The 26,495-nt window shown below is 55.5% G+C and overlaps 2 protein-coding genes across 2 annotated transcripts in view; one reads left to right on the forward strand and one right to left on the reverse strand.

The window, feature by feature from the left end:
• Positions 1–4,890, forward strand: part of HAPLN4 (hyaluronan and proteoglycan link protein 4) — a 10,264-nt gene extending 5,374 nt beyond the window's left edge. Inside the window, exons 5-7 of the mRNA XM_045299241.1 lie at positions 4–136; positions 1,792–2,115; positions 2,444–4,890. Of these exons, the coding sequence (XP_045155176.1) occupies positions 4–136; positions 1,792–2,115; positions 2,444–2,835 (849 nt within the window). The 3' untranslated portion in view covers positions 2,836–4,890. The remainder of the gene's footprint in view (positions 1–3; positions 137–1,791; positions 2,116–2,443) is intronic.
• Positions 4,891–9,450: 4,560 nt separating this feature from the next.
• Positions 9,451–26,495, reverse strand: part of NCAN (neurocan) — a 27,421-nt gene continuing 10,376 nt past the window's right edge. Inside the window, exons 6-14 of the mRNA XM_045299144.1 lie at positions 24,303–24,911; positions 22,758–24,131; positions 18,056–18,172; positions 16,628–16,741; positions 14,521–14,679; positions 13,370–13,452; positions 12,132–12,276; positions 11,133–11,315; positions 9,451–10,623 (exon numbers count right to left, since the gene is read on the reverse strand). Coding sequence (XP_045155079.1) covers positions 10,478–10,623; positions 11,133–11,315; positions 12,132–12,276; positions 13,370–13,452; positions 14,521–14,679; positions 16,628–16,741; positions 18,056–18,172; positions 22,758–24,131; positions 24,303–24,911 — 2,930 coding nt within the window. The 3' untranslated portion in view covers positions 9,451–10,477. The remainder of the gene's footprint in view (positions 10,624–11,132; positions 11,316–12,131; positions 12,277–13,369; positions 13,453–14,520; positions 14,680–16,627; positions 16,742–18,055; positions 18,173–22,757; positions 24,132–24,302; positions 24,912–26,495) is intronic.

The following is a 26,495-nucleotide window of genomic DNA, read 5'->3' on the forward strand; positions in this document are numbered from 1 at the left end:
GAGCTGCAGGGTGACGGGCCTGGGGATGCCTCGCTTGTCCTCCGCAACGTTACGCTGCAGGACTACGGACGCTATGAGTGCGAGGTCACCAATGAGCTGGAGGATGACACCGGCATGGTCAAGCTGGACCTGGAAGGTAACCAGCCCATAAAGGAATACAGAGGCTTTGCCAGAGTAAGACACTGGTTCTCCACTAGGGCAATTTGATCCCCAGGGGGACACTGGCAAGACCTAGAGATGTTTTCAGCTGTTACACTTGAGGGGAGGGGCTTTGCTACTGGCATTTAGTGAATTAAGGCCCGAATGCCCTCCACCTAAAGATGATCTCATCCAAAATGTCAATAGTACCAAGGGGGACAAAGCTTGGGGTAGGGTAGGCTTCAGGCACAGTAAACTCCAGGTGCTCACATCATGTCAGGATTCCTGGAGGCGGGGGTGGGGTGGGGGGATTCTCATCAGGCAGGAACCAAACACTAGTTCAGTGCCCTCATTCCCACCGCAGAAATTACTTTCCTCAGAGCTCCAGCTAAGATCTCAGAGTTGTTCCTCATTGGCCCACCTTGAATCACATGTCTGTGTGTGAGCCAATCACTGTGGATGGGAAAGGGGATGGTCTGATTGGTTGACTCTGGAGGTAGGTGGGATCCTTCTCACTTGGTTTGCTTTTATTACAATCCACCTTAGAAGGGTCTAATGCAACCTGACTTTGTTAAGTAGTGAACAATAGCAGCAACTGCAGCAGAAAGAGGAAGAGAGAGGGAATAAAAACAAAAACAAACAGATAAACCCACTGCCATCCAGTTGATTCAGGCTCGTACTACTATGGGATTTCTAAGGTTGTAAATCTTGAGGGGAGCAGATAGCTTCACCTCTGTCCTGTGGAGCCAGCTGGTAGGTTTGACCTGCCAACCTTGAGGTGAGCAGCCCAGCGCCTCACCCACAGCGCCATCAGGTTCCTGAGCAACAGAAACTCTCCTTTACCCGTGTGTTCTGTGTGCTAGGTACATGTTGAAGAGCTTTTAAGATTTTATTTTTGTTCATTTGGGGGGAGATGTCCAATAGATGGGGGATTGGCTGAGAGCATTCTTTAGCTTGCTAAAGAATGGTGGAATTGGGATTCAAACCCTGTGCTGTCAAGGCTCAAGGTCTTCTCTCTGCTGAGAAAATCCATCTCAAACCCAAGCGTTGCCTCTCAAACACAAGACAGCCAGAGCTGGAGTGAGCTGAGTTGATTGTGACTCTGAGGAGGATCACAGCCCAGGGTCATAAGAAGGGAAGACCAAGTGGAAAGCGAGGAAACCAAGGAGCCTCTGGTGATGCTGGGGACCAAAGGGGTTTTCACCCAGGGCCAGCCTTCCTGGATTTTCTACTCTGGGGGAGTCCACACTCGAGCTCCGTGGGGTCAAGGCTGGACCAGAAGGAAAGATCCAAGGCTGGAGGAACACAGAGAAAAACGTATATGAGTAGATTCTACTAGAGATGGGTTGTGAGAACTGGGTTTTGAAGGTTGAGTAGTTCAACAACAGGACTATTAGATAGACCAGCATTAGCAAACGCCTCCAACAGTGGGAAAGGGTGGACATTATTAAGTCTATTAAATGGTTAGGTTAAGAGAATCCCAAACCTAAGAAAGGGAGCCAGGGGGAATGTGAGCTGGGGCAAGGTGTGGCCAGGTCTGGGGCCAGACCCAAGGATGGAGAATCGCAGGGCCTCTCTGTGCGTCGGGCTCCTCCGTGGTGAGGCCGGTATGGGCAGCTGGGAGCCAGGCTGACCCCCTTCCATCTCCCCCAGGCGTGGTCTTCCCCTACCACCCCCGTGGGGGCCGCTACAAATTGACCTTCGTTGAGGCTCAGCGTGCGTGCGCCGAGCAGGATGGCATTCTGGCCTCGGCGGAGCAGCTGCACGCAGCCTGGCGCGAAGGCCTGGACTGGTGCAATGCGGGCTGGCTCCGCGACGGTTCCGTGCAGTACCCGGTGAGCCAGCCCCGGGAGCCCTGCGGTGGGGCCACGAGTCCCGGAGCCAGTGGCAGCATCTCCGGTGGCGTGCGCAACTACGGCTACCGCCATAACGCCGAGGAGCGATATGATGCCTTCTGTTTCACCTCCAATCTCCCGGGTGCGTAGGTCCTAAAAGGAGGCACCGCCTAGGCATGCCCAGGCCCCGCCCCCTCCGAATGCAAGGCCCCGCCCTCAGCCGACCCGACTTCAAGAGCACCATTGCCCGGCAGTCGAAAGCTGCTGGACACTGAAACTGCCCTGGTTGAAGTCAGGTCCCCTGTAGGTGTGTAAGTCCTAACCCCCGAAGCTGTGGATGCTGAGGTCAGGGGCCCGGGATACAGATGGATGTAGGAGTCCTTAGTCCCCGAGGGTGAGATCGCCTGCTACAAAGGGTCCTGGCTCCAGGATTCTAGGCTCAACCCTGATCGCCTCTCCGCCCCCCGCAGGGCGCGTGTTCTTCCTGAAGCCCTTGCGGCCCGTGCCCTTCAAGGAGGCGGCGCGGGCGTGTGCGGCTCGAGGCGCGGCCGTTGCCAAGGTGGGGCAGCTGTTCGCCGCCTGGAAGATGCAGTTGCTGGACCGCTGCACGGCCGGCTGGCTGGCCGACGGGAGCGCGCGCTACCCTATCGTGAACCCGCGTGCGCGCTGCGGGGGCCGCCGGCCTGGCGTGCGCAGCATGGGCTTCCCAGATGCAGCGCGCCGCCTCTTCGGCGTCTACTGTTACCGCGCGCCTGGCGCGCCAGACCCTGCGCCTGGCGGCTGGGGCTGGGGCTGGGCGGGCGGCGGCGGCTGGGCCGGAGGAGCTCGAGACCCTGCTGCCTGGACCCCGCTGCGCGTCTAGGTCCGGCAGGCGGGGCAACTGGGGCGCCTGGAGGCTGGCCAGCGTCTTGGATCTCCAGGAAGCTACCCATGCCACCTGCAGTTCTTGGAGACTCACTCTGCCCCCTGAAAGTCCCTGGTGACCGAATATGCCTCCTGAGGTCCCCTGGAGACTGACTGTACCCCTTGAAGTCCCCTAAACACTTGATACCCCCCCCCCACATCCCTATTCCCGACTTTCTCCAGGAGAGATGGGCCACGCCCCCCGAGGAATCCTGGAGAGGAACAGGAGAGACCACTTCTCCTGAAGGCTGGCTCGGCCTCCTGAGATCACCTGCAAACAGGCCGGCCCCACAGTCACCTGGAGGCTGGACCCCGGGACCATCTGGGCACTGAACAAGGCATTGCTCCCATCTGGAGAGAAAATGGAAACCTGAGGGTACCCAGGTAGCCACGCCCTCTGCCCGCCAGTGAGCTGGATTGGGTCTCATCTCCTCCAAGCTCCTGAAGACTCAGGAGGAACAGGCTGTGTCTCCAGGTTACCTCACCCGTTCCCAGGAGACTGCCCTGATGAAGACAGATTGTAATGTCGGTCCCCAGCTGGCACTTGGGACCGCCAGCCACCCCTTTTCTTAGGTGTCTCCCTTGAGGGGGAACAAATCTGCCCCACCTGGAAGCTGGCACCCCCTTTCCGGGCTGTCACCAAAGAGATCACCTCCACCCTTGGGGCCACAGGACTCATTAGGCCTGTTACTGTTGCTATGGGGACCAGCCACCCCACTTCCCACTGTCACCAAGGAGACTAGCACAGCCTCTACCTGTCACCTTGAGAGACACTCCCCCCATTGCTGCATGGCTCACACCCATGGAGATAGTACCTCCTCCCCACTGTAACCATGGATACCACACCTATCCCACCTCCCCCTTCCCTCCCTCTAGACCCATAGCTGTACTTCCAGCTATCCTTAACAGGCTCGGTGGCCTTACTCCCCTAGCTGCCCCCAGTGTGACCCAGAATGTTGATCCCTCATTATAACCATGGAAACAGGGTGCCCTTCCCCCAAACTCAACTCCAGCACCTCACACCCCCCCCAAGTTCCTCCCCAGGTGACTTGGACCCACTCACTGTTGCCATGACACCAAACTCTGATGTGTGAGGTAACAAAGACCTGTTCCCCTAGGCTTTCCTGGGAGACAGGGCCCTGTCCCACCAAACTGGAATCCTGAAGGCTGTCAACATGTTCCTCAGGACAGTCGCCTGACTGCTCAGGAACTTCTCCACGGAGGGGCTAAGTGCCAGGGGTATTTCCCACCTGCAGACTGACCCTCAATCTAGGTATCCCTCAGGTGTGCCCCATCCCAGGCAGCTTCTGCAGACAGCACTGGGCCCAGGGGTTACTGGCCACCTTCTTTCTGCACGTTAACTACCTGCCAGACAGCAGCTGTGCATGAGACACCCACCACTCTGTTCCTCACAACACCTGCCAGACGGGCATCGCCATGGTACAGCTGAAGCTAAACAGGCGAGTCCAGCTCCCCCCGCCCCCACTGAGTTATGCAAGAAGAGCCCCTGTTCCCTCCCACTGAACTGAACTCCATATTCCTCTTTAGACTCCACAGGGGGGATGGGATCTCCCTGAACCTGAACTTCTGCTCCAGTTCCAGGATCTAAAGGGTGATCTGGACAATGTGAGCAGGCCCCAGCTGCACTCTCCATTCTGAGAACCACCTTTGGGGGAGACTTCCAGGGAGACCACCCAGCCCGAGGGGGACCCAGTTCTCTGGTCTCTCCAGGAGTCATACTGGGATCCTTCTGGGAAGCCATCCTTTGTGTCACACCCATCTCTGGGAAACCACCTGGCTTTGGGAACCAGGTGGACTTGGGTTCAATTCCTCCTCTTGCTCACCGTGTGACCACGTGACAACGCCTCTCTGCGCCTCATCTCTTCTGCACTGTGGCTCCAGTTTGAGGTCTTGTGAGCGCAAGGCATACGGTGTGGGCTCAATAAACCTTGGTTTCTTTGATGAATGAGAAAAGGGAGCCACCCTTTTAATAAATGCACGTTGGTGGACCAGATGCCTTGTGGTGTGTTTGGTGGTGGCTTGGTGTGGCTGTGGAGCATGTCTCTTCATTCTGAGCCCCCTTCCCCTCCCCACTGCTCTGTCCTCTCCTCTCCCCTATCCTGCCCTCTGCTCTCTCCCTAGAGACCCTCCTCCCCTCAGTGGCTGCCCTTTCTCAGCCCCAAGTCCACAAGCCTCCAGGCACAGAGCAAGTAAGTGGGACGTGTGTGTGAGGAACTTGGGCATTTAAGACATCAGGAAAGCAGTAGGGAAGTATTGTCGTTTCACCAGGAGAATTCTCACCCTCTACTCAGGAGGCCTGGGTTCCAGTTGGAACCTTTCAGACACCCATCCGTCAGTGGAGATTCATCTGTTGCTATGCCACTGAGCAGGCTTCCGTGCACTCCCCGACTAAGGAGAACCAGAGAGAAAAGCGTGGTGATCCAGTTACAAGAATAAGCAAGGAAGGCCATGAGGTTGTGCATTTCCCCTGGAGTCGAGGGTAGGTCTGGGCAGAGGAGCATCAGGACGTTTCTGGGATACGAAGCTAGGAGAGCAAAGGGTGTGATCATTCCCTTTGTTTGCAGAAGAGGGATGATCACATAACATCCTTCTTCAGCACCACGTGCATGCGCTATGACTTCCAGAGACTCCAACCCTCCTCTGAGGCAGGTGGCAGTCCAGTTTCTGTGGTTAGGTTACTTCCAGATCTCCAAGTAGGGGGATGGGAAGGGTTATGGGCTGAATGTATCGCCCAAAAAGGTTATATTGGAGTCCTAACCTCAAGACCTGGTTTGAAAATAGGGTGTTTGCAAGATGTTATCAGTTCGCATAAGGAGAGATTGGTGTAGGGTGGGTCCTACTCCACTAAGAGTGGTGTCCTACCAACTGAAGAGACAGAGGGGAGAGGGCCATGTGATGAAGGAGGGCAGGTGCAGGTTTAGGGCAAGGAGTGCCAGAGCCAACTGGGAAAGAGACACAAACTAGAGCCGCCTCCTTCAGAGCTTCCAGAAGGAATGACAGCCTGCAGCCTGATTTCCAAGCCTCAAAAACAGTGAGCCAGTCAGCGCCTTTCTGTTCTTATAAGCTGCTCAACTGGCTTTTACAACTTGGTTACAACAGCCCCTGAGGACATGGTGGTGCTGCCGTGATGGTGCCAGGTGGGAGACCCAGGTTTGCTCCCCAGTCAATGCACCTCATGGGCAGCCCCTACCATCGTCTACGGAGGTTTGCGCACTGCTGTGATGCTTCACAAGTGTCAGCGGAGCTTCCAGTCTGAGATAGACTAGAGAGAAAAAGGCCTGTCAACCCTCCTTCCAACAGTTAGCCATTGGAAAGCCTAGGCAAAAGAGCAAGGAGATCCCTTTGAGGACCAAGGTGTGCCTGACCCAAGCCATGGTATTTCCAATCGTCTCCTATGCATGTGAAAGTGGGACATGGAGGAAAGGAGGCCACGGAAGAAGGGATGCATTTGAATGATGGCGTGGGTGAAGAAGTTTGAAAGTGTCACAGCCGGCCAGAAGAACAAACAGATGTTTTGAAAGACGTACAGCCAGGGTGCGAATTAGAGGCAAGCACGGCTAGACTTCCTCTCACAGACTTTGGACGTGTTCTCCAGAGAGACCAGTCCCTGGAGAAGGACATGGTACAGTGGAGGGGCGGCGAAAAAGAGGAGACCCTCCACAAGATGGACTGACACCATGGCTGCAGCCATGGGCTCAAACAGGCAGTGTTTCATTCTGTTGTGCAGAGGGTCACTGTGAGTCAAAACCGGCTGGAACAGCAGCAACATGGGTCACAACGGTCCAATCCCAAGTAATCACGGTGATAGGGCCAGGCCGGGCAGTCACTGTGACCTCATGAGTTGGGGCCGACTCAAAGCAACCCTGTCCCGAGTATATCAGAAACACTGCCTGTGTCAGCCTGGGTGGACCCGAGAAACAAATTCATAGACACTCATACGTGTATAAGAAAGAGCTTTCTATACAAGAGCCGTTGAATATCGAGAAAACATCACAGCCCAGTCCAGATCAAGTCCCTCAGTCCGATATTAGCCCATAGATCCAAAAACCAATCGAGAAAGTCCTTCAGACTCATGAAACACATGCAATGATGTCAAATACAGGATGATCACAGGCCAGTGGGTGGGAAGTCTTGTGGATCCAGCGGCGTTGACAGCATCTCAGCACTGGTGGGGGTCTCCATGTGGCTTCCCCAGCTCAAGGCACTGGCATAGTTCCACGTGTCTTGGGGACTGAGCAGAGAGAGTCTCTCCCGCCTCGAAGGAAGAAATCCAGGAATTCCCAGAATCCTCAGGGGAAGGCTCAGGGGAAGGCCATGCTGACACAGAGGCCTCATTGCCTATCACCTGACTGACGGGCTAGACTCCACCCCTTCAGTCTTAATCTCCTCAAATTGACGATTATAGAACTAACACACTGCCCAGTCTGGTACCATCCTCACAACTGTTGCTATATTTGAGCCTGATCTCCAAATTAAGTCCCTCCTAGAGGTGAGTCGACTTACATCCCCAGCACTAATATTTCCCCACATCCTCCCCAGCACAGTACCTTGTCACTTTCTTTCTTTTGTCAAACAGATCAATAAAAAGCACTGACTTGAACATGGTTGCTACTTTCCATTCTTAGCCTATGTGAAGTTGAGTAGCTCCTCCCCGCCACACACACGTCCCACCCACTTTGATCTTAGGAGTAGTTGTGGAGTGAATGTTAAGCCATTTTCAGTGCAGGCATCTCTTCATCATTGATTATGCCAGGTCACTTAAGCTGGATTTGTTTACCCCCTTTTGTTTCTATTCCCCAGTTTAACTTGATGTGCTTTTAAAGATGCGTCTTGTTTTGTGGAGCATATGTTTAGTATAAGAGCCATCTGTATTTCCTATCGATGAACTTGCATGGTTCCTGAATCCAGTTCCTGAATGATGAACCCTTCTCTTACTGATCTGTGGGAGCTTTTTATATAGTAAGGCAACCGATCCTTTGTCTTTGCCTCGAACAATGGTGACCAAAAAGCTTGGCGTTTACCTTTGACCTTGCTGAGGGTATGGTTTGGCTTTCTTTTGCCATTATTCCATTCAGAATAGAACCCAAACTCCTCACAATAGCCTGAATGGCCTGAGTGGTCTATCCCCTGAGTCTGACCTCTCCTATCCCTATGCTCCCTCACTCCCTCTACTCCAGCCACAGAGGCTCCTTGCTATTTTCTCAAATGAGCCATCCAGCTCCCTAATGGCTTCTTTCCCTTCTGCCTAAAACCCATCCTCTCTTCCCTCCTTGTCTAGTTAGCCCTGCTCCTCCAGCCGTGGTTGCCCACCAGCCCCTCCGTGAGGAGTCCGCCCTTGACCACCCTCAGGGCCATGTCTCTCCCATGTACCATGATGTCCCCAGCACAACGTATGGCTCACGGAGCTGCTTGCTACATCCTTGCTCCGTAAGGAAGGAAGATGCCTGGAGGAGACAGGCAAGTTGAACTGTTAAAAAATTTTATTAAAATGTCCAAGAAGTACATTAATGTCCACAGTGCCAGATACCACAGAACCACCGAACACTGCAGCTCACAGCAAAACCAGCAGAACCCAAGGCTATTCACATACACTCACGCACACTCACACGCATGCCACACACACGGCACACGCAAAACACCCACGAGTCCCTAAGTGAAAGATCAAAAGATGACCACCCACTATTGAAAAGACTAGAGCACCCTCCCATTATGGAGTGGTAGGGGAGCAGGGCAAGGGAAACTGGGGGGCAGGAGAGGAAGGGGCAAAAGGCAGGAAGCGTGAACCGAGCCTCCCCACCCCCCCAACAAAAACTGCATCCCAATTCCCTCCAACAAAGAAAAAGTCTCTTGTGACATGGATGATCAAAGATGTGCTGTTATTGTTATTATTAGCTATATTTTTAAACCAAGAAGTATTAACAATGTGAGAAGACAAATGCCACATCCCTGTAGTTTTGAAACTGCAACCAGATGGTGGGCATGTCTGTAGCAGGGAAGACCTTGGTCACAGAGGAGGGTCCAGGCCACGTCTCTCAATCATCTTCTCAGTGGGCCTTGGTGCGTGGAAGTGAAATCACGTTCCAATCCCTTGCCTGATGTAGAGAGTCTGACAGGGGCCCCCATCTCTTCATGTATCAAGTGGGGAGGACAACGGCTCTTAAGTCAGCAGTCTGTTAACGTGACTTAGAGTGAAGTCCATCGTCACGGGTTAAGTCTGTTGCAGCCGCCGACTCATAGTTGTCAGCTAGGATTAGTCTTTCTCAGGAGGGATACAAGCTCAGCCAACACAGCCATTTCTCTACGGAGCCCTTCGAAGCTCATGCCTGGGCTTATTTTTCTCTCTTCTGAGGGCCATACTCCCACTGTGGCTCTCAGCACAAATGTGCCTCAATGGAGAGAGGGCAAAGGGCATGAAGGAAAAACCATGGGGCTTTCTTGAAATCGATGAGGGAGCAGGATCCCGGCCTATGGCAGGGAGAAGCCATGGACAGGAATGTAAGGAGAGTTCTTTCTGACTTAAAAAATAAAAACTTAGAGAGAAGAGCACGTGTGTGTGTGTGTGCATTCAGTTTGGATACTGTGTACCTCTCTACAATATGACACAGGCAGGTGACTCTACTTCAAGTTTAAGCATTTCTAGGCAGCCAGTTAATGGCTGGGTGAAAGGTTGGGATGGAGGTGGGAGCTGGGCCCAGGGCAGAGGCACCACTGCTACAGCTTGAGAGATGGATACGGGGACTGGGCTAGGAAGCTTGGCACCTCCTTGGTCCAGGAAAGAGGTTCTTTGTCTCCCTGAGAGATGGAGGGGGAAGAAATCAGGGTACCTCAAGCCCCAAACATCCTCTCACCTGTGTGGGTGGCTCCCACACAGGCAGAACCACCGCATCTCAGCACTGGACGAGCCGGGAAGGCTGAGCCACACACTTCCCCTCCGTTGCCTAGATATTGCTCTGGTTTTCTGGTCCCGAATTCGGCGGGCACGGAGGGATGGTGTTCTAAAAAAAAATGCCTAAAATTCAGTAAGTGGCGCTGGCACCCTGTGTTTATCCACCAAGACCAAACCCTGAACTTTGGTCCAAGTCCGGGGTGGAGGAAGCACAGCGGTCCATTCTAGCGGTGTGCTTCTGTTTAGCCTTCCACGTCCAAGCCAGGGACCTTGAATAAAGCCTCCCTCCTGGGTTAAGATTGTTTACTGAGTCGGAATCTCTTGGGTGGGGGAGCAAATGCCTTCTTGTGATTTCCACCATACTCTCCTGTACCCTCATCAAAGCCTTATTTTGACACCTGGCCATGGGCCTTGACCGGAGCAAAAACAGCATATTCGGATTGTGCTTCTCTCTCCTGGGAGATGCTCCCAGAGTGCAGACTGGGGACTGACTGTTCAGACATACGGCTATGCCTGCCAAGAGGACCTTGTGTATGTAAGGAGGAGGGGCTGAGGAGTTTTTACACAGGATAATGGGCGGGGTGGGGGGCCAGGGGCCTCAGGACCCTCTTGTTTCTCCCAGGGCTCTGTCTCCCCAGGGGAAGGCTCCAGAGGAGGTATGGGAGCGTGGTTGTGCCGTCGTCTGCCGGGCTTCTCAGCAGAAATTCCCTTCTTCCTTCTCCCAGTCCTCGGCGGGGTGTTTCTTGTGTTTTCTGCGCTCCTTGTGCGGTTTGTGGTGGCGATGCTGGTGGTGGTGCTGGTGGTGGTGGTGGTGGCGCCGCATCCGATGGGCCCGTCTGGCTGTAGGGGTGGGGGGGGCAAGGGCAGGACAAAACGTGGAGAGATGGGGATGGACCGTGGAAGAAAGGCCAGGCCGGCCGGTTCTGTTCTCACCCATATGCCAGGCTGCACTACCAGATCCAGGCGTGGACTCACGAGATGTCTCCACCCCCCAACTACACAGAGCTGTGTATGGGATCGGTTCCCGGCCCAGGTCCCTCGTGTGCGGCCACCACCCAGCTGTCAGTGGAGCCTTGTGTGCTGCTGTGATGCTGAGCTAAGGTTTCAGTGGGCTACGGCGGACCAGGAAGAAAAGGCTGGGGATCTACTTCTGAACATCAGCCAGTGACAGCCCTATGGACCAGCGATCAGATCCACACTGATTGTGCGGATGGCGCAGGACCAGCCAGAGTTGCCTCCCATTGTGCACGGGGGGTGAAAGGAGTTGGGGGTCAACTCGATAGCAGCTGTGTGTAAGTGGCTGGAAATCATGTTGGGAGCCTCTGGGGGGCGGGCGGCGGGGCACTTACGTTTGGTGCAGACGATCTGGGGCCTATCCCACTTGCCGTTGCCCCGGCACCGGATGGTAGCCACGTGGTGTTGGGCAAACCCTTCATCGCACTGGTAGCGGACAGTGGCGTGGACATTGTACTTGGCCTTGTGAGCGCCGACGAGTGAGGCGTTCTCTACTACTGGAGGGGGGCCACACAGCACTGGGGACAGAGGGGCATCCCGTCAGGGCCGGGGCCCTGTAAGGGGCTCAGCTACGTCCTTGTTCCAATGGGAATGACATACCCAGCAGGTCTTCTCTCGTCCGGCCTTGACCTCAGAGGCCAAGCAGTGACTGGACCTGGCTCCTCCACCCACAGAGGAGCTCCAGGGACCAGAACCACAGGTGCCAGCCACAGGACGGGACGGGAATGGCCGTCCGAGGAGGGAGACAAACAGCTGCTATCAAGTGAACTCCAGGAAAGGTGGGTTTTCAGGGCTGAGTTTGGGGGAAGTAGATCACCAGGCCTTTCTTGCTGGATACCTCTGGGTGGACTCAGAACCTTCAACTTTTCGGTCAGCAGCCGAGCCCATGCCCCCCAAAGAAGAAAAGTAATGCGTGCTGCAAGGAAAGGGAAGCCCGGCTGAATAAGAAAGCCCAAGAGGTGAAGCCGAGCTTGTGTACCAGTGATTTTGTCTTAAGAGCTTGTCCAGGTCAAGAACAAAGAACACCAACCACCTGGTGGAAAGGCAGGCAAAGGGGCTGTGCTGGCCGGTTAGGGGGAGAGAAAGAAGCCCCTGCGGCTTATCAGTCAACACATCGACACTCATTGTCAGTAACATCGTGGTGCCGTTTCTTGCCAGTCAGGTGGACAGAGGTCAAACGTGGGAGAAGGCACAAGTAAAGGCAGGTGGCAGAGGTACACCCAGAGGTCGTGTCATCCCCACTCTGCTGGGCCCTCTCTGACACTCACACAAAAGGCAGTGAGCTTGGGTGTGGAGAGGAAAGGGCAGGTGCCCGGACGGGCAGGGGGATGTACCTGTGCCTTTCTTACAGACGTAGGGGAGGTTGTAGTTGCAGGGCACGTCGTTCCAGCGCCCGCTCTCATGTGCCACCATCACCACACAGTCCTCCCCGCCCGCGAAGAAATTATCCGGCTGGTTCTCCCTCCAGTTCTCATATTGCTGCAGGAATGGGGGTGGGAGGGTTAATGGTGCTCAGGGGACCTAGTCCTGGCCCTGCTGCTTTGGGAACCCCTGGCCGGCCCACTGACATCCTCAAGAACTCAGCGTTTCCATCTCTAAAGTGGGCACCGTTTTGCCTACCACACAGTCTGAGCCACTGTGCTCCACGCCACTGCTGTCTGAGCCACGGTGCTCCACGCCACTGCTGTCTGAGCCATATGATCCAATCCGCTGCAGTCCAAGCCACCCTTCCTCTGGCTGGGGGTATATATGGCCCTCCTCACTGGTCCTCCTGCCTCCCTGCCTGATCTCCCCACCAATCCCAACAGCCCTTTCCCACACAGGTCACTGTTAGCTAAGTAGTGGGGCACTTGGTATGTGCCTGGCCCATGGACTAAAGGTGGCTGAGGCCTGGAGGAAGGCCAGGAGGGCTTCTCTGAGGTGGTCACGGGTGACTTGAGGACACAGGCAGGGCACAGAAGTCCAAGCCAAGGGGACGGCGCGTGCAAAGGAGCAGAGGCAGGGCTGAGTCTTTCTGAGGAACCCAAAGGGGGCGCATGGGGCTCAATTCAAGTTGGGGTGTGGCTGGCGAGTGGGCCGGGGTCAGGTCATGTGGTCAAGACGAGGAGGTGGGCTTTAATCTTGAGGCAATGAAGAGTCCGAAGAGGCAGGGAAGGATCCTGCCGGCCAGCAGGAGACAAGAGGCCAATGAGGAGTCACGCGCGGGGTCCAAGGAAGCAGGAATGGTGGTCACACGTGTGTGTGTGTGTGTGTGTGTGTGTGTGTGTGTGTGTGTGTGACCACAGCCGGGGAGGGAGTCCTAGGTTTGTGGTCTCAGCAACTGAGAAGGTTGGGGCTGGCTATGGGGCTGGGGACCTCAGGGCTAAAACAAGATGAGGGCATTTCTGCGTCCCCTCAGCCACCCGAGCCTCACAGAAACGGCACGACCTTTGAGGTCCACCTCTAGTTGTTTTGCCCAGGAGGGTAAATGGAGGCCCAGATGGCTCAGACTAGATCCCTCCATTCTGGATGGTGTCCTCCTCGTCTGCAGCCTACAGGCAAGGACCCCCCAGCCAAGGCTTCAGCCCCTCACCAGCCCCGAGTTGTCCGTCCACTGGAAGTCCCTCTCCACGATCCTGTCGTTCAGGCCAATCCACGTGTTTTCATGTCCAAAGCCTGTGGGTGGGTGGGGGGTGGTATGAAGACTTAGGACCCTGGCTCCTCTCCGAGACTGTGGGCCTGAGGGGGCGGGAGGCCTGGACAAAGGTGAGGGAGGGGCAGGGATGAAGTGGGGGGTCCTTTCCCCTAGCTTCAAGAGTGGGCTGGAGGCGGCGTGGGAAGGTCAGGAGGACTGGGAACCCCAAGCTCCTCCTTCAGCCTTTGAGATGGTGTGGATGAGGTGGGCTAAAGGAGAGCCCCTAAGACCCTTCTCTAGCCTTGGGGGTAAACTGGCTACTGTGTCCTCCCTTCTACCCTGTCCATGCAGGTGAGGACTGTCCGCCCTCCCACCTGTGGAGAGGTGCGTCACCGAGGGCTGGAACCAAGGTCCCAACCCTGCCAAGATTTGTGGATTCAACACATGGGCCGAGGAAGGAATACTTCCTCTCCTTGTAGAAATGAGAGGTGAGGGGCCTGGGAGCCCCCAGGCCAGTGGCTGCTGGGGGTCGGCGTGCGATGAGTGAGTGAGGATTGCATCTGATGGCACGGAGGAGACACTGACAAGGGAATCGGGAGCGGACAACTGAGGGAAGGAACAGGGACAGGGTGGGGCCGCCTGCATGAACAGGAGGATGTGCCTCAGCAGAAGGATCGGGAGTAAATCAATAGAGGCTGCATGGCCTGACTGGGACACTGCTCTCTCTCGGGGTCTGGGCGGAGCCCCGTCAGCAAAGATGTTCCTCAACCCCCCTCTCTATCCCTGTGCCCTGTTTTCGATGTGGTGGGACATTGAGGCTGAGTTAACCCTACACCACACATTTCTGTAATCAGATCGTGGCTAGGCGGTCTCTACCTTCCACCCGAAATCATTCCTTAAGGACAAGTCGGTGTCCCCAGGGCCTGGCATGTAGCAGGCCCCCAGCCAGTCAACGATGAATGCATACGTGAATAAACAGAGGTGTGAATGAATAAGTGGACAGGTGCTTGGACTCATGACTACAGTTTGGTGTCTTTGGGTCCCCTAGGGGATCCCGGTAAAGGGCCGTGGGTGCCGCCCCTGCCCACCGGACTGATGAAAGCCCCTACTGTTGATGAAGCTGTGCTCCTCAGGGGAGTGGATGCTGGTCAGGTGGCCGGCTCGGCGGCGGCAGTCCCTCTCCGCGTCCTCCCATGCCCGCCGATGGGCAAAGTAGCGGTAGCAGAAGCCCTGGAACTTGTGCCAGCCTCGGTCACAGCCTTCCGTGTCTGGAGGGGGGGTAGAGAGGGAGGGGACCGCCATGACCACGCAATGCAGTCAGACCAGATCGTGTGGGGCTAGATCACCCCTCTATCTCCTGAGCCTCACCCACTATCTCCTGAGGACTCCCCAGCCTTTTACTGCCACTTTCCCTTATGGACTTCTGCTCTTTGCTGTTGGGGAGATTCAACGTGCGCCCATTCCTTCTGGCCCCAATGTTGACAGTTCTTTCTCTGATCTTTCAAACCAAACTGGCCCCCCCCCCTCTGTGATGCCCGAGGAACCCCATTTCCTGGAGCCCCAGGAAACAGTCTCAGTAAGGCCTTACATTTCTTTTTTGGCAAAGAGCTTCGAGAACTAGTTCTCTAAAGAAGATGCACAAATGGCCAACAGGTTCCCAGCAAGGTGCTCGCATGATCAGTCACCAATAACCGAACCAAACTCACCGCCACTGTGTCAATGTCAACACGCACTGACCCTAGGGGGCAGGGGGGAACTGCCCGAGGTGAGTTTCCAAGACTGTACATTTTGACATGAGCAGGGTGGAGGAGCTTTCTCCCTCGGAGCAACTGGTGGTTTGGAACTGCTGATCTTGTGGTTGGCAGGCCCATTTGTAACCACCAAGGCTTCTCCCCTCAGTCTCCAGGGAGATGCAAACCCAAACCAGGATGAAGTATACTTCCCACTCACTGGGATGGCCATCATCATCATCATCATCATCATGCTGTTGTTAGCTGCCACGGTGGAGTCAGCACTGGCTCACAGGGATGGTCCGTCTACAGGACGAAACCTTGCCCGCTCCTGCACTATCCTTATGATCAGTAGGGCGTTTGAATCCACTGTGTGGCTACTGTGACAATTCATGTCGTAGAGGAGTTCCCTCAATATTAACGGCGGAAACCAACAAGGGTTTGTGGGGGATCCTGGAGAAGCAGGCCTCACCCACGGCTGGAGGGCGTGCTGTAAAAAGCACCAGGCACTGTAGCAAACTGCCCGGTGATTCCTCAAACCATCAAACACAGAATTAACTGTGTGACCCAGCAATTCCACTCCTGAGCCCGAGCCTGAATGCATGCAGCCCAAGGACTCAGACCCCTGGACATGAGCCCTCATTGCAGCACCGTCCACAGGAACCGCAAGGGCGGAAACCACCCAGCTGTTCCTCAGCAGGAGAATGGATGGAATAGTATTCACCCCAGAGCAGGAACAAAGTACCAGTCAATGCTACATTTTAACAGGGGGGGGGGGGCGGCGATTTGGAGAGGATAATAAAGGTTGTGCAAGGGGAAGTCTAATCAATGACATTAAATGATACATGTATCAGGTGTTGAAGTGGTGAATGTTTCCTTGTGTGTAATTTTGCCAAAATGGAAAAAAAAAACATGAATAACAATGAGTAAAAAAACAAACCAACAATGAGTATGGGGGGGAAAGAAAATGTTCTCAAATTGATTGTGGTAAAGATTGTGCAACTTTTTTTGATATGGCTGAACTATTAAATTGGTAAGTGGACGAAGTGCCAATAACACTGGTTAAAAAAAGAGAAAAGAAAAAAATAAAACAGGACCCCGAGTGAAAGGAGCCAGACCCCTCAAGCCACACAATGAATAGTATCTGATGTGGAAAGATTCAGAGCAGGGACCCAGGCAGACAGAAGCGGGCTAGTGGTGGCCAGGGAGGAGGGGAGGAGGGTTAGGGTGTCCCTACTGCTGGGTGCAGGGTCTTCAGAAAATCTCTGCAGCAAGATAGAGTGGGTGGCAGTTGCTCCTCGCTGCAGATGCGCTGATGGCCCCTGACCTGTGCGCTTCAAGTCGGTTAGCTCTGGGTTCGGTGAACCTTCCCTCCTGTCTGGCTCACAGCCTGAGGCGGGGACAAGGAGCCTTGGGGGAAGTCTGTGGGCCGGCATCCAACCCCACTCCTGGGGCTACTGCAGTCTCCTCCTTGGGGGAGACTCACCTTTCTCACAGAAGCTGCCCCCGTAGCTGGGGAGGCACAGGCAGCCAAAGCCGTTGACCTCGTCAATGCAGGTGCCTCCGTTCGCGCAGGGGCTGCAGGCGCAGTCGTCGATGTCTGGAGGGAGAAAGGGCCAGGTCAGGAGTCAGCATCTCCCCCCCACCCCCCACCCCTGTCCAGCTCTAATCCCCCCTGGGAATCAGGTGGAAGAGGGGCCGTGATCAGACCATGCATCCTGGGTAGGAGGCCTTGGTCTACCCAGATGGCCCGACGGCTCTGTTTGCCAAGGGGTAGAGCCTGACATAATTCACCTGGAGGGACATTAATGAGAGAAGATGCCAGGGGGCCAGATGAGGGCTAGAATGTTAGCCCTGCAGAACGTTCCGCTTGACGCCAACGTCATAAAGGTTATCCGTTTGGCTTTGTTTTTTGCACACCGGCCCAGAGAAGGCTCAGCTGGAGGGCCTTTGAACAGACAGGAAGCTGGGTTCCAGCCTCGTGCTGAGTCCCAAAGCCGTGTACTACATACATGGAGAGTTAGTTGCTCCGTGGCGCTCCTTTCCCTTTCGCTACCAACCCCTTTCTAGGTAGCATTTGAGGCATGCTTGACACCAGGCACGTCCCAGCCTGGTCCTCAAGTTTCCTTCTTTGCCAAATTGTGGTGAAACTAACATGCCCCTCTTGAGCAGTGGTTCTCAACCTGCCTCATGCCAGGACCCTTTCAGACAGTTCCTCATGTGGTGGGGACCCCCAACCAGAACATGATTTTTGTTGCTACTTCATCACTGTCATTTTGCTGCTGTTATGAATCGGGCAACCCCTGCGAAAGGGTCATTTGGCCCCCAAAGGGGTCACAACCCACAGGTTGAGAACCGCTGCTCTTGAGGGATGTTGTAAGTGGCAAGTCAATCAATACCTAGAGCCCCCAACATTCTAACAGCTCCCGGATGAGCGTCATACTATAATTAGCAGCATGGTTGTAAAGGGAGAGTCAACGAGGAAATGGATCGTTTACATTTATCGGTTCAATTCTATAAATAGTGGTTCCTCAGTTGGGCTCTGAGATGAGCTTCCAAGAATTCTGGTGGTGGTACTGACACCCCTCCTCCCCCAGAAACGGGATGGGGAGGGAGGGCTGGAGTCACATCATCCCTTTCTTTCCCTCTTCAATCTCTGCCCAGGAGTCACGCGAGGCAGCACGCCAGCGTCACTGGCCCCCCAGGACGAAAGTTCCGCTGTGGCGAATCGTTTAGTTCTGGTTCTCACTGTGGCGGATTCAGCTGGATTCAAGGAGCGGAGGAGGGGAGAGGGACATCTGAAGCTAGTGTTTTGTGATCCGCTGAGTCCTGGAGGCAATGGCTGCTGGGACCTATAGCCCAGGGCTCTGGAGTCAAACAACTTCAGGATCAAATCCTAGGTCAGGGTACTCACCAATCTCACAGTTCTCCCCAGCGAAGCCCTGGTCACAGCGGCAGCCGTACATGGTACCGTTGGCGGTACAGGTCCCCCCATGCAGGCACGGGTTGTTCTCACACGGATCAGAGGGCTCTGTGGGATAGATGGGCAGAGTTGGGGGAGAGTCAAACCAGCAACTCAGTTGTTTCTCAGAAGCCAGACCACAGGTCCCTGAGCATCTCTTTGTGGGGGTCCTCAGCAGACAGCCACCAACTTCTCTTGCATACTCCTTGTGATGGGGAGCTCACTCCTTCCAGGACCTCTCCCCAAAGCACCTGTGGGTTGCCTTGCTTACAGCAGAGTCCTGTCCTTGCACTGAAGAGACCAGGGCTTCCTCAAGCGTCTCTTAGGAGGTCTTCTAGAACATGGGCCTATGGTCCTCCTTGGCTTGTACCCTTCTGCTAGACGTCCCCAGCTGGTGACTGAACACCTCACACGCTAGTGCCCAGAAATAAACACTAGGGTCTAGGTGTGGTGTGAACAGCTTGGGAGCGTGGGAACTGCCAGCTCCTTTCTTCATTCTAGTGTCTCAACCCTTTTTTTTTTTTTTTTGCAGGAGGGAGGGTGGTGGTGGCAATCTTCGTGTGTACGGTGCTGAGAGATGGTGGCTTAGACTGGTTAAAAGCATGACCTGCAGAGTCAGCAGAGTCGGGTCGAAGTCCTGGGGGGCCCTGGGCAAGTCATTTAACTTCTCTGAATTCCAGTTGCCTCATCTGTAAAAGGGGGAGATGATACCTCCTAGCCTTCTCTCGAAGTCCTAACCTCACTGCCATGTCCAGATCTGTCCCTGCCAGCCTGTGGCTTCTTGGAGGTTGGGGGTGGGGGGAGGCTCAGCATGGACTGGGCACCCAAGAGGCATCAAATAATGTGGATTCCCCTTTCACCCCTAGCTGGGTTTTCCTGGAGTTAGGTGGGTCCCTTCACCCACCTCAGCAGCCCAGAAGCTGCTGGGTGATCGCTACCCACTTGTAGAAGACCCTTCCCTAGAACCTGAGAGAAAGAGCAAGCACCCCCATCTAGTCTGGCTGACCTCCTCACATTGCACAGACCCTAAAACCAAGGCTCAGGGGAGGGGAGGGTCCCTTAGGACAGTGCCTGGTTCAAAACCATACAGGGCAAGGGGCAAGAATGGCCCTGTGACCCCAAGGCTCCTGCTAAAGGCTCTTCCTCCAGTCTCAGTGTCTTATAATCTGCCTGTTTTGCCTTGGGCCTCACGAGAGTCGAGGCCAGAACAAGCCGACACCTCTTTTCTGGTCTCCTGGCTCCTGCCCTGGCCCTTGGCAGTCTCTCCCTTGAATGGCTGCCACGGCAGAGTCTGTGAACACCACTCAAGCCATAGAGAACCTAGAACTCTCTAAGGCTCCCCAGTGCTTAGGGGGGAGGTGGGGGGGGAGTCATTCCCTGTTGTAATGCACAAACCCCCAAACCAAACACACTGCCACTGAGGCCATTCTGACTCCTAACGACCCTCTAGGACCAAGGAGAACCACCCCTGTGGGTTTCCAAGGCTGTCAATCTTTATGGGAGCCGAAAGCCTCATCTTTCGCCAGCAGAGCAGCTAGTGGGTTCAAACCGCTGACCTTGTAGTTAGTAGCCCAAAGCTTTGCCCATTAAGCCACCAGAGCTCCCATGGTAGCCCACATGGTCCTGTCTAATTTCTGATGACATCACCACCACCGCCGCCCCCCCTTCTTCCTCCTCTTCCTCTCTTTCCCCCTTGTCTGCTCTACGACACTAACCCCCTCACTATCCCTCCAACGCCCTTATTACTTCCTGCGGCAGGGCCTTTGCACATGCTTACTGCTTGATTTTTCTCTATAGAGTTTCCGTCTTTTCCTAACATGTCACCCAAGGAGCCCTCGTGGATTAGGCTTTGGGCTGTTAACTGCAAGGTCAATAGCAATAGTTTCAACCCATTAGCGATCTCCCAGGAGAAAGATTCAGTTTGGTGAGCCGGTTAAGAGTTAAAGCTTGGAAACCCACAGGGGCAGTTCTACTCAGGCCTGGAGGCTCGCCATGAGCAGGAATCGACTTGATGGCCGTGATCTTGGGGTTTGGGGAACGTCTAACATCCTTCACACATTTATTAGGATTTCTTGTCTGTTTCCTCCTACAAACCAAGCTCACTGTCATCAAGCCGATGCTGACTCGCTCAGAGTGACCCAACAGGACAGGGTAGAACTTCCCTGTGAGTCTCTGAGACTGTAACTCTTTATGGCAGTAGAAAGCCCTGTCTTTCTCCCGAGGAGCGGCTGGTGGTTTCGAACTGCTGACCTTGCAGCTAGCAACCCAACTTGTAACCACTATGCCGCCAGGGCTCCTATCAGGTAGACACAAATCAAATGCAGCTATTTATCTTTATTTTAATTTTTTCATGGGGTAAAAGCAATTCTTCGGCTACGCTAGCCACAGTCCACGTGCCCAGTAGCCACCAGTGGCTGTAGCTACATCATTAGCACAGATGAGGGCATTCCCGTCATTGCAGAAAGTTCTAGAATGTCAGTCTCCAGAAGCCAAAGGTTTGGGTCTCAACACCAGATCCGGGACCCAGCCCCCACCCCATATTATTTGCTAACGGATTGAATGTTGCAGGGTGGCTGATGCCTGTCCCTAGAGTGGTGGCTGGAGGGACTGTGTGTCTGTGTGGTGGCCACATCACGTGTGCGCGCATGCATGAGGCTTTGGGACTGTGGGGCCACGTGAGCCCCACCAGGTGCCCCGTGCTGCTGACACCTGCCCACGGACTGGCGGTGACTCAGTCGCTCGCGGGCGCTGCATTTATTTTTGGCTTCATTAGCATTTCTGCTGCAAGCAGCGGGTGGGTGGTGACTGGGTGTCCCCCCAGTGTCGCCTGCCTCCCTCCGCCTTGGCTTCAGCCTCAGCCAGAATCCAGAAAAGGCGAGGACAGACCCAGCCCTGGCAACAGGGCTGCTCAAAACATGGTTTCCTAGGCTCCTCCAGGCCTGATCTCCTTCCACCCCTCTATCCACTTGTGGGACCCTCCAAGGATGGGCCTCCCCACCACCCGCCTCTTCCTGGCCCCTCCTTGAGTCTGCTCATCCATTCCCAGAGTGCCAGCCTAGGGACTGCGACCCAAATGTCGCTAACACACTCTGCGCCTCAACTTCCCCCTCTGTAAAACGGGAGTCACAGTCAAACCATTCCACAGGGCTTGATCCGCGAGCGGCACACTGTTGTGAGGTGCCATCGAGCTGCCCCTGACGAATGGTCCCCCATGCACAAGAGACAAAATACTGCCCGAGCCCACCCCAAGCCCGGCTGGGCTGTGAGTCATAGGCTGATGTTTGGAAGTCTGGGTCCACGCCTTTTGTCCCAGCCTGGCTGGAAGCTCTGCTGAAAACTGTGCCCCATCATAGCTACATGCAAGCCTCCCCTACTGGATGGGCAGGCAGTGAAGCTGAACTGAGCTAGTTCTCCAGACCCGGCAGGTGCGACCTCTAGCCCAGAAAAGCCACTGCTTCGCTACAAAGACTCGGAGGAAAAGCCCAAGAATGATACATTGAAGGATCCTGTCAAGGGCCAAGAATCCGCCAGACACACACTGAAACCAACTAGGCTTATGCATCCTTCCACCAGTCTCTGGCCATTGATGGAAAGAGGGACCCACCAGACACCAGCCCGGGAGAGCCAGAGAGGGTGAGAGAAGTCCACCCCCATTACTTCCATCATGGCCATGTTTCGCCTTCCAATGAAGGGGCAAGTTAAAAACCAATTGTGTTAAGAGTGAAAGCACTCAGGGAAGCTTAGAAAAGGAGCTTTTTTAATTAGCTTCATTTCTTTAAAAGCTCACTTGACCAAAAAAAACCCCCAACCCACTCAATACGGTAGGATCTAAAACAAGGGCTGGAGTTGTGCAGACTGAGCTGGGAGCAGACCGTCATCCGGGACATTCTCTGGACACTCCTGACAGCAAAGAGACACCAGACAGGGGCTCTAGCCACTGACGAGCCCTGGCTGCAATGATCCTCCCTGTAGCTCCATTTGCTTGTCTGTAAAATGGGGGTCATGTGCACAACTCTCGCAGGCCTGCAGTCTTTGCACTGTGGTTCCTGGCCTCCAGGATCCCCATTCTCACTCCTGGGCCCCTCCCAGGCTCTAGCTCTGGCTCCCCAAGGCTGGGAGTCTTCAAGGGACAGTGCCCAGCACTGTGGGGCTCAGAGTGGACCCTGTCATGGTTACTTGTGGAAAGTCTAGGCTAAAACTCAACCTCTTTACTAACTACCTCATCAGTCCCACACAGTGCTTGGGGACCCACTCCTGAGCTCCAGACTCGGAACAGCATCACTTCCTGGCCTTTACCCAAGCTGGCCCTTCTACCAAAGCAAACTCACAGCCAATTCTGACTCCCACCCACCCTACAGGACAGGGTGGAAGCAGTTCTGCAGGTTTCTGAGACTGTAACTCTACAGCAGAAGGAAGCCTTTCCTACTCCCTTGGATAGCTGGGGGTGGGTGGGTGTTCGAACTGCTGACCTTGCAGTGATCAGCCCAAAGTATAACCCACTATGCCACCAGGAACCCCATGCCCTCTGCCAGATATACTTATGCTCCAATGAGCTCCCACCTCCAAAGTCCCAGGTCCCCCAGAAAGCCCGACCTCCCTGCCCTGGCTCCTCTAGACCCTTAAGCCCTGACCGCTAAGGACTGGACTGACTCACCTTCCTCCATGCTCCCCTTGGTAGGGATCCCTGGCAGGGCCAGCTCCTCTCCGCTCGCTGCCTCCTCCCAGAGACCTTCCACACCCGGGCCCCCAGCCATGAGCTCCAGACTCGACTCCTCGGGGCCCAGGGAGATGGGCAGCAGGGTGCCACGGGGCTCCCATGGCGCGGCAGGCTCCCCAGAGGACACAGAGGCTGCTTCGCCCACGCTGGCTGCGGTCGGCGTCCCCGGGGGGCTGCCCTCCCATGGAGGAGTGGACGCCTCCTGTATCCGAGTGGACCCCTCTAGTATCTCCGTCTGGTTCTCCGGCTCAGGGTGGGGTTGGGAGCTTGGCGAGGCCAGTGTGGACGTGGTCAGGCCGCCAAGCTTGTCCTCTAGGTCCAGCGATGTGAGTGAGGTCACCACTCTTGTATCCACAGTCACTGGCGGGGTCAGGGCCAAGCTTTCGGCTCCCTCCGCCATGTGGGATCCAGATCCCCCAAGTCCACTAGCGTCCACTGGGTCCCCTGTCCCTGTGGGATCGGTGGGTTCCTCTATGCTGTCCCCGTCCTCAGCTGCCTGAGGCTTCAAACTTGGGTTTCCTGCACTCTCAAATGGGGGTAATCCAGGCACCAAGGAGATTTCAGGGCTCCCTGAAGGTGCAGCGGCCGGCTGGTCGAAGGTGCCAAGCTCAGACCCCAGGATGTCTCCAGCTTCCATAGGCTTAGCGAGGTTCTCAGAGAGGGTGAAGGCAGCTGCCACATTCTCACCCATGGGAACCCCTGGACTGGGGCTGGGGGGCTGAGGAGGGCTGGTCACCCTAATCTCTCTGGCAACAGTGATGGTAGGGTTAGGGAGGGCACTGGTTCCTGGTTCTGAGGCTTCCTGGGAAGGGGCTGGTAAGTTGCCTGCTCTGGGGCCAATGAGAATCAGTGATGTGGCTTCTCTGCTCTGACTTGGGGCACCCAATGAGGGAGGCGGCAGAGACGCCCCCAAGTCACTGAGGCCGGGGGGGCTGGCTGCCATTTCTGGCACGGGGACAAGTAGAGAAGCACTTAGAACGTCCCCCTGCTCTTTGGCCCCATGGTCCTCAACGGGGACTGGTGTTGGGGATCCCGGAAGCCACAGTTTGGGGGCACGCAGCATAGCCATGATAGGGAGGTCCAGCGAGGTCGCTTTGGGGGAGGCATCCGGAGGGTCAGTGCTGAGCCCAAGAGCCAGGGTAGCGGTCTCGGAGGTAGGCCAGGGCTGGGTGGAGGCTGCTGGCTTCCCCTGGGGACCTTCATCTTCCTGAAGCTCCCCATCAGGGGCTCTGCTGGGCCCTGGGGTGCTGGGCGGGACTGTGGTGGGAAGCCACCGCCAGGGCTCCGTGGAACCTCTGTCACCAGGGGGATCTGAAACGACACCCAGAAAAGTAACAATCACGATCTGAGGGCAGGTCCTCCTGTGAGCCTCCCCGAGGATGAGGGATTCAGAGGCCACCTCCCCGTCTTCGGCTTCATTTAGTAGCCTAGCCACGCCTTCCCACCCGCAGACCCCGGGAGGGTCTCCTGGGCCCAACTCACAGGCTCCAGGCCCATCGACTTCATTGGTCAGGATGTCCCAAGGGCTAGGGTCAGCGGAGGCCATCGCAGCTCCCGGGGTGGCTCCCCTGGTGGCTCCTGTGACCAGGGAAGGCTCCACTTGATTCCCAGTGGCCTCCGGGGTTGGGGACAGGGCACTGGCCTCCAGCCCCATCTCCAGCCCTTGCTCAGGATCCTGCTGCTGGAAGTGGCGTCCGTTCAGCCCTTTGAAGTGTCCCCTCTTCCTGGGTGTGGGGCTGGCCAGGGGGACCGCTGTGTGATTTCCTGTCACAGAGCCCTCTTCACTGCTGAGATAGGGGGCCACTGTGCTCAGCCACGCCTCGTCAGCTTCTAGGGAGGACTCAGTGGTCCAGGCCAGAGTGGGGCCCCTAGAGACAGTGCTGGGGGTCTCTTGGGCCTCCTGTTTCTCAGTCAAGAGCAGGGGCTCTTCCTCCCCACTGGATACCAGGGGCTCCTGGAAGTCAGGAGTGACCTCCTCCCCAAGGCCTGGCTCTAGGTCTTTGGCCAGGGGTCCCTCTGCTGAGAGAATCTCCCCCTCATCCCCAGATGAGGGGGTCTCTGCGTCTCTGTGTTGTGGCGTAGGGTGGTGGGCTGTAGGAGGAAGAAGAGGCTGCGTTAGACCCGGGAATCAGTAGAAAGTTCTACTTGAAGTCTATTCACAATCCAGACTGCTGCATCTCTGAGTCTCTGACAGGGGTCTCTGGGAGCCCCCAGCCTCAGAAAGCACAAAAAACTATCACTCCACTGTTCAGGCTGGGGTCCAACTGAGTCCCCTGTCAAGGTGATATATGGTGAGGGGCAGGGGTAAAAGAGAGTGCCAGCTCTCAGGGGTGTGTGGCAGCCTATGGAAGGTTGGCCTACAATCTGGGCCATGGCTTTGCCCTCTCTCCATTTTTAGGGTGTGGCCCTCACCGGCTGGGGTGCTTACAGCGGTGACATGGCTACTGGGAGCTGAATTTTGCAACTTCAAAGGCTGTGGCCCCACCTCAACAGCTGGGATGGCCCCTGGTTGCCCAAGGTTTTGTAAGGGGTGTGGACATCTTGGTCCCCCCAAGGCTTGGCCCCCACCAAGCTCTCAGGGGCATGACCATCCAAGAGGCATGTCCAATGGGTGTGGGCAGTAGCGGGTAGCCCCTTCATGGGGCTTGGATTCTAAAAAGGGGTGTGACATCTGGGTCTCAAGTTTGAGAAATTAAGACCCTTGTGGGGCAGGGTATCCATTGGCGTGGCCACTATCCGGGAGTGTAGCATGTGGCATCAAGGCTTTGAGGGTGGCACCATTTGGGGCCATGGCCCTCGTGGGCCTGTCCATCCAGATCACAGCCACATAAGGAGCATGACCTCAGAGAAGGGGTACTAAGGATAGGCCATTCATGGGCTCTGGAGTTTTCAAAAAGGCTAGACACCACTAGGCAGAATTATGAGGAGTAGCAATATACTGAGCTTCTCATTTTCAGGGCTTGTCCTGTGGGGCATTCTAGAGAGCAGAGACTCAGGGAAACGGCCAGCAGGGGAGGCCTGCTCCCTGGGGGCGTGGCTAAGAAGGGTAGTTCTCCTCCCTTGGGGTGAGGCTGTGGGGCCTCTTTTTAATGGTTTATGTCCTTTTGGGAAGGGGCCCTGGGAGCCCAGTGGTTCCGTGCTTGGCTACTTAACCAAAGGGTGGTTGATCCAAACCCACCAACGGCACACCGAGAGAGCGATGAGACAGTCTTTCCATTCAGATTGATGTATGGATTATTATAAAAGCTGTAAGCGCCCCCAATAAAAATGATTTTTTTAAAAAAGGGGGAAAAAGGATCTGTTGTCATTTGGCACTGTGGACTAGGTTCCGACTCCGAAAGGTCCTATGTGCCGCAGAACGAAACACTGTCTGGCCCTGTGCCACCGCACGAGGGAGGCGCTGTTTGAGCCCATTGTCGCAGCCACTGTGCACTTCCCCTCATCAGGGGGTTTCCTCTTTACCACTGCTGGCCGGATCCTGGACCAAGCCTGGCGTCTTTCTCCAGGGACATCCTGGTGACACCCGAGACAGTCTCAGCCTTCTCGATTCTAGCGAACATTCGTCCAAGGCAGACTTGGTCGCTTCTACTGCCAGGTCAGGGTAGATTCAACACCCTCCACCCGTCCCTTAATTCAAAGGCATCCGACCTCCTGTCTTCCTGATTCGTTGTCATA

Source organism: Echinops telfairi, unplaced genomic scaffold (assembly GCF_000313985.2).
Source record: "Echinops telfairi isolate 266 unplaced genomic scaffold, ASM31398v2 ScPeMD7_7457;HRSCAF=8495, whole genome shotgun sequence".
Lineage (NCBI taxonomy): Eukaryota > Metazoa > Chordata > Mammalia > Afrosoricida > Tenrecidae > Echinops > Echinops telfairi.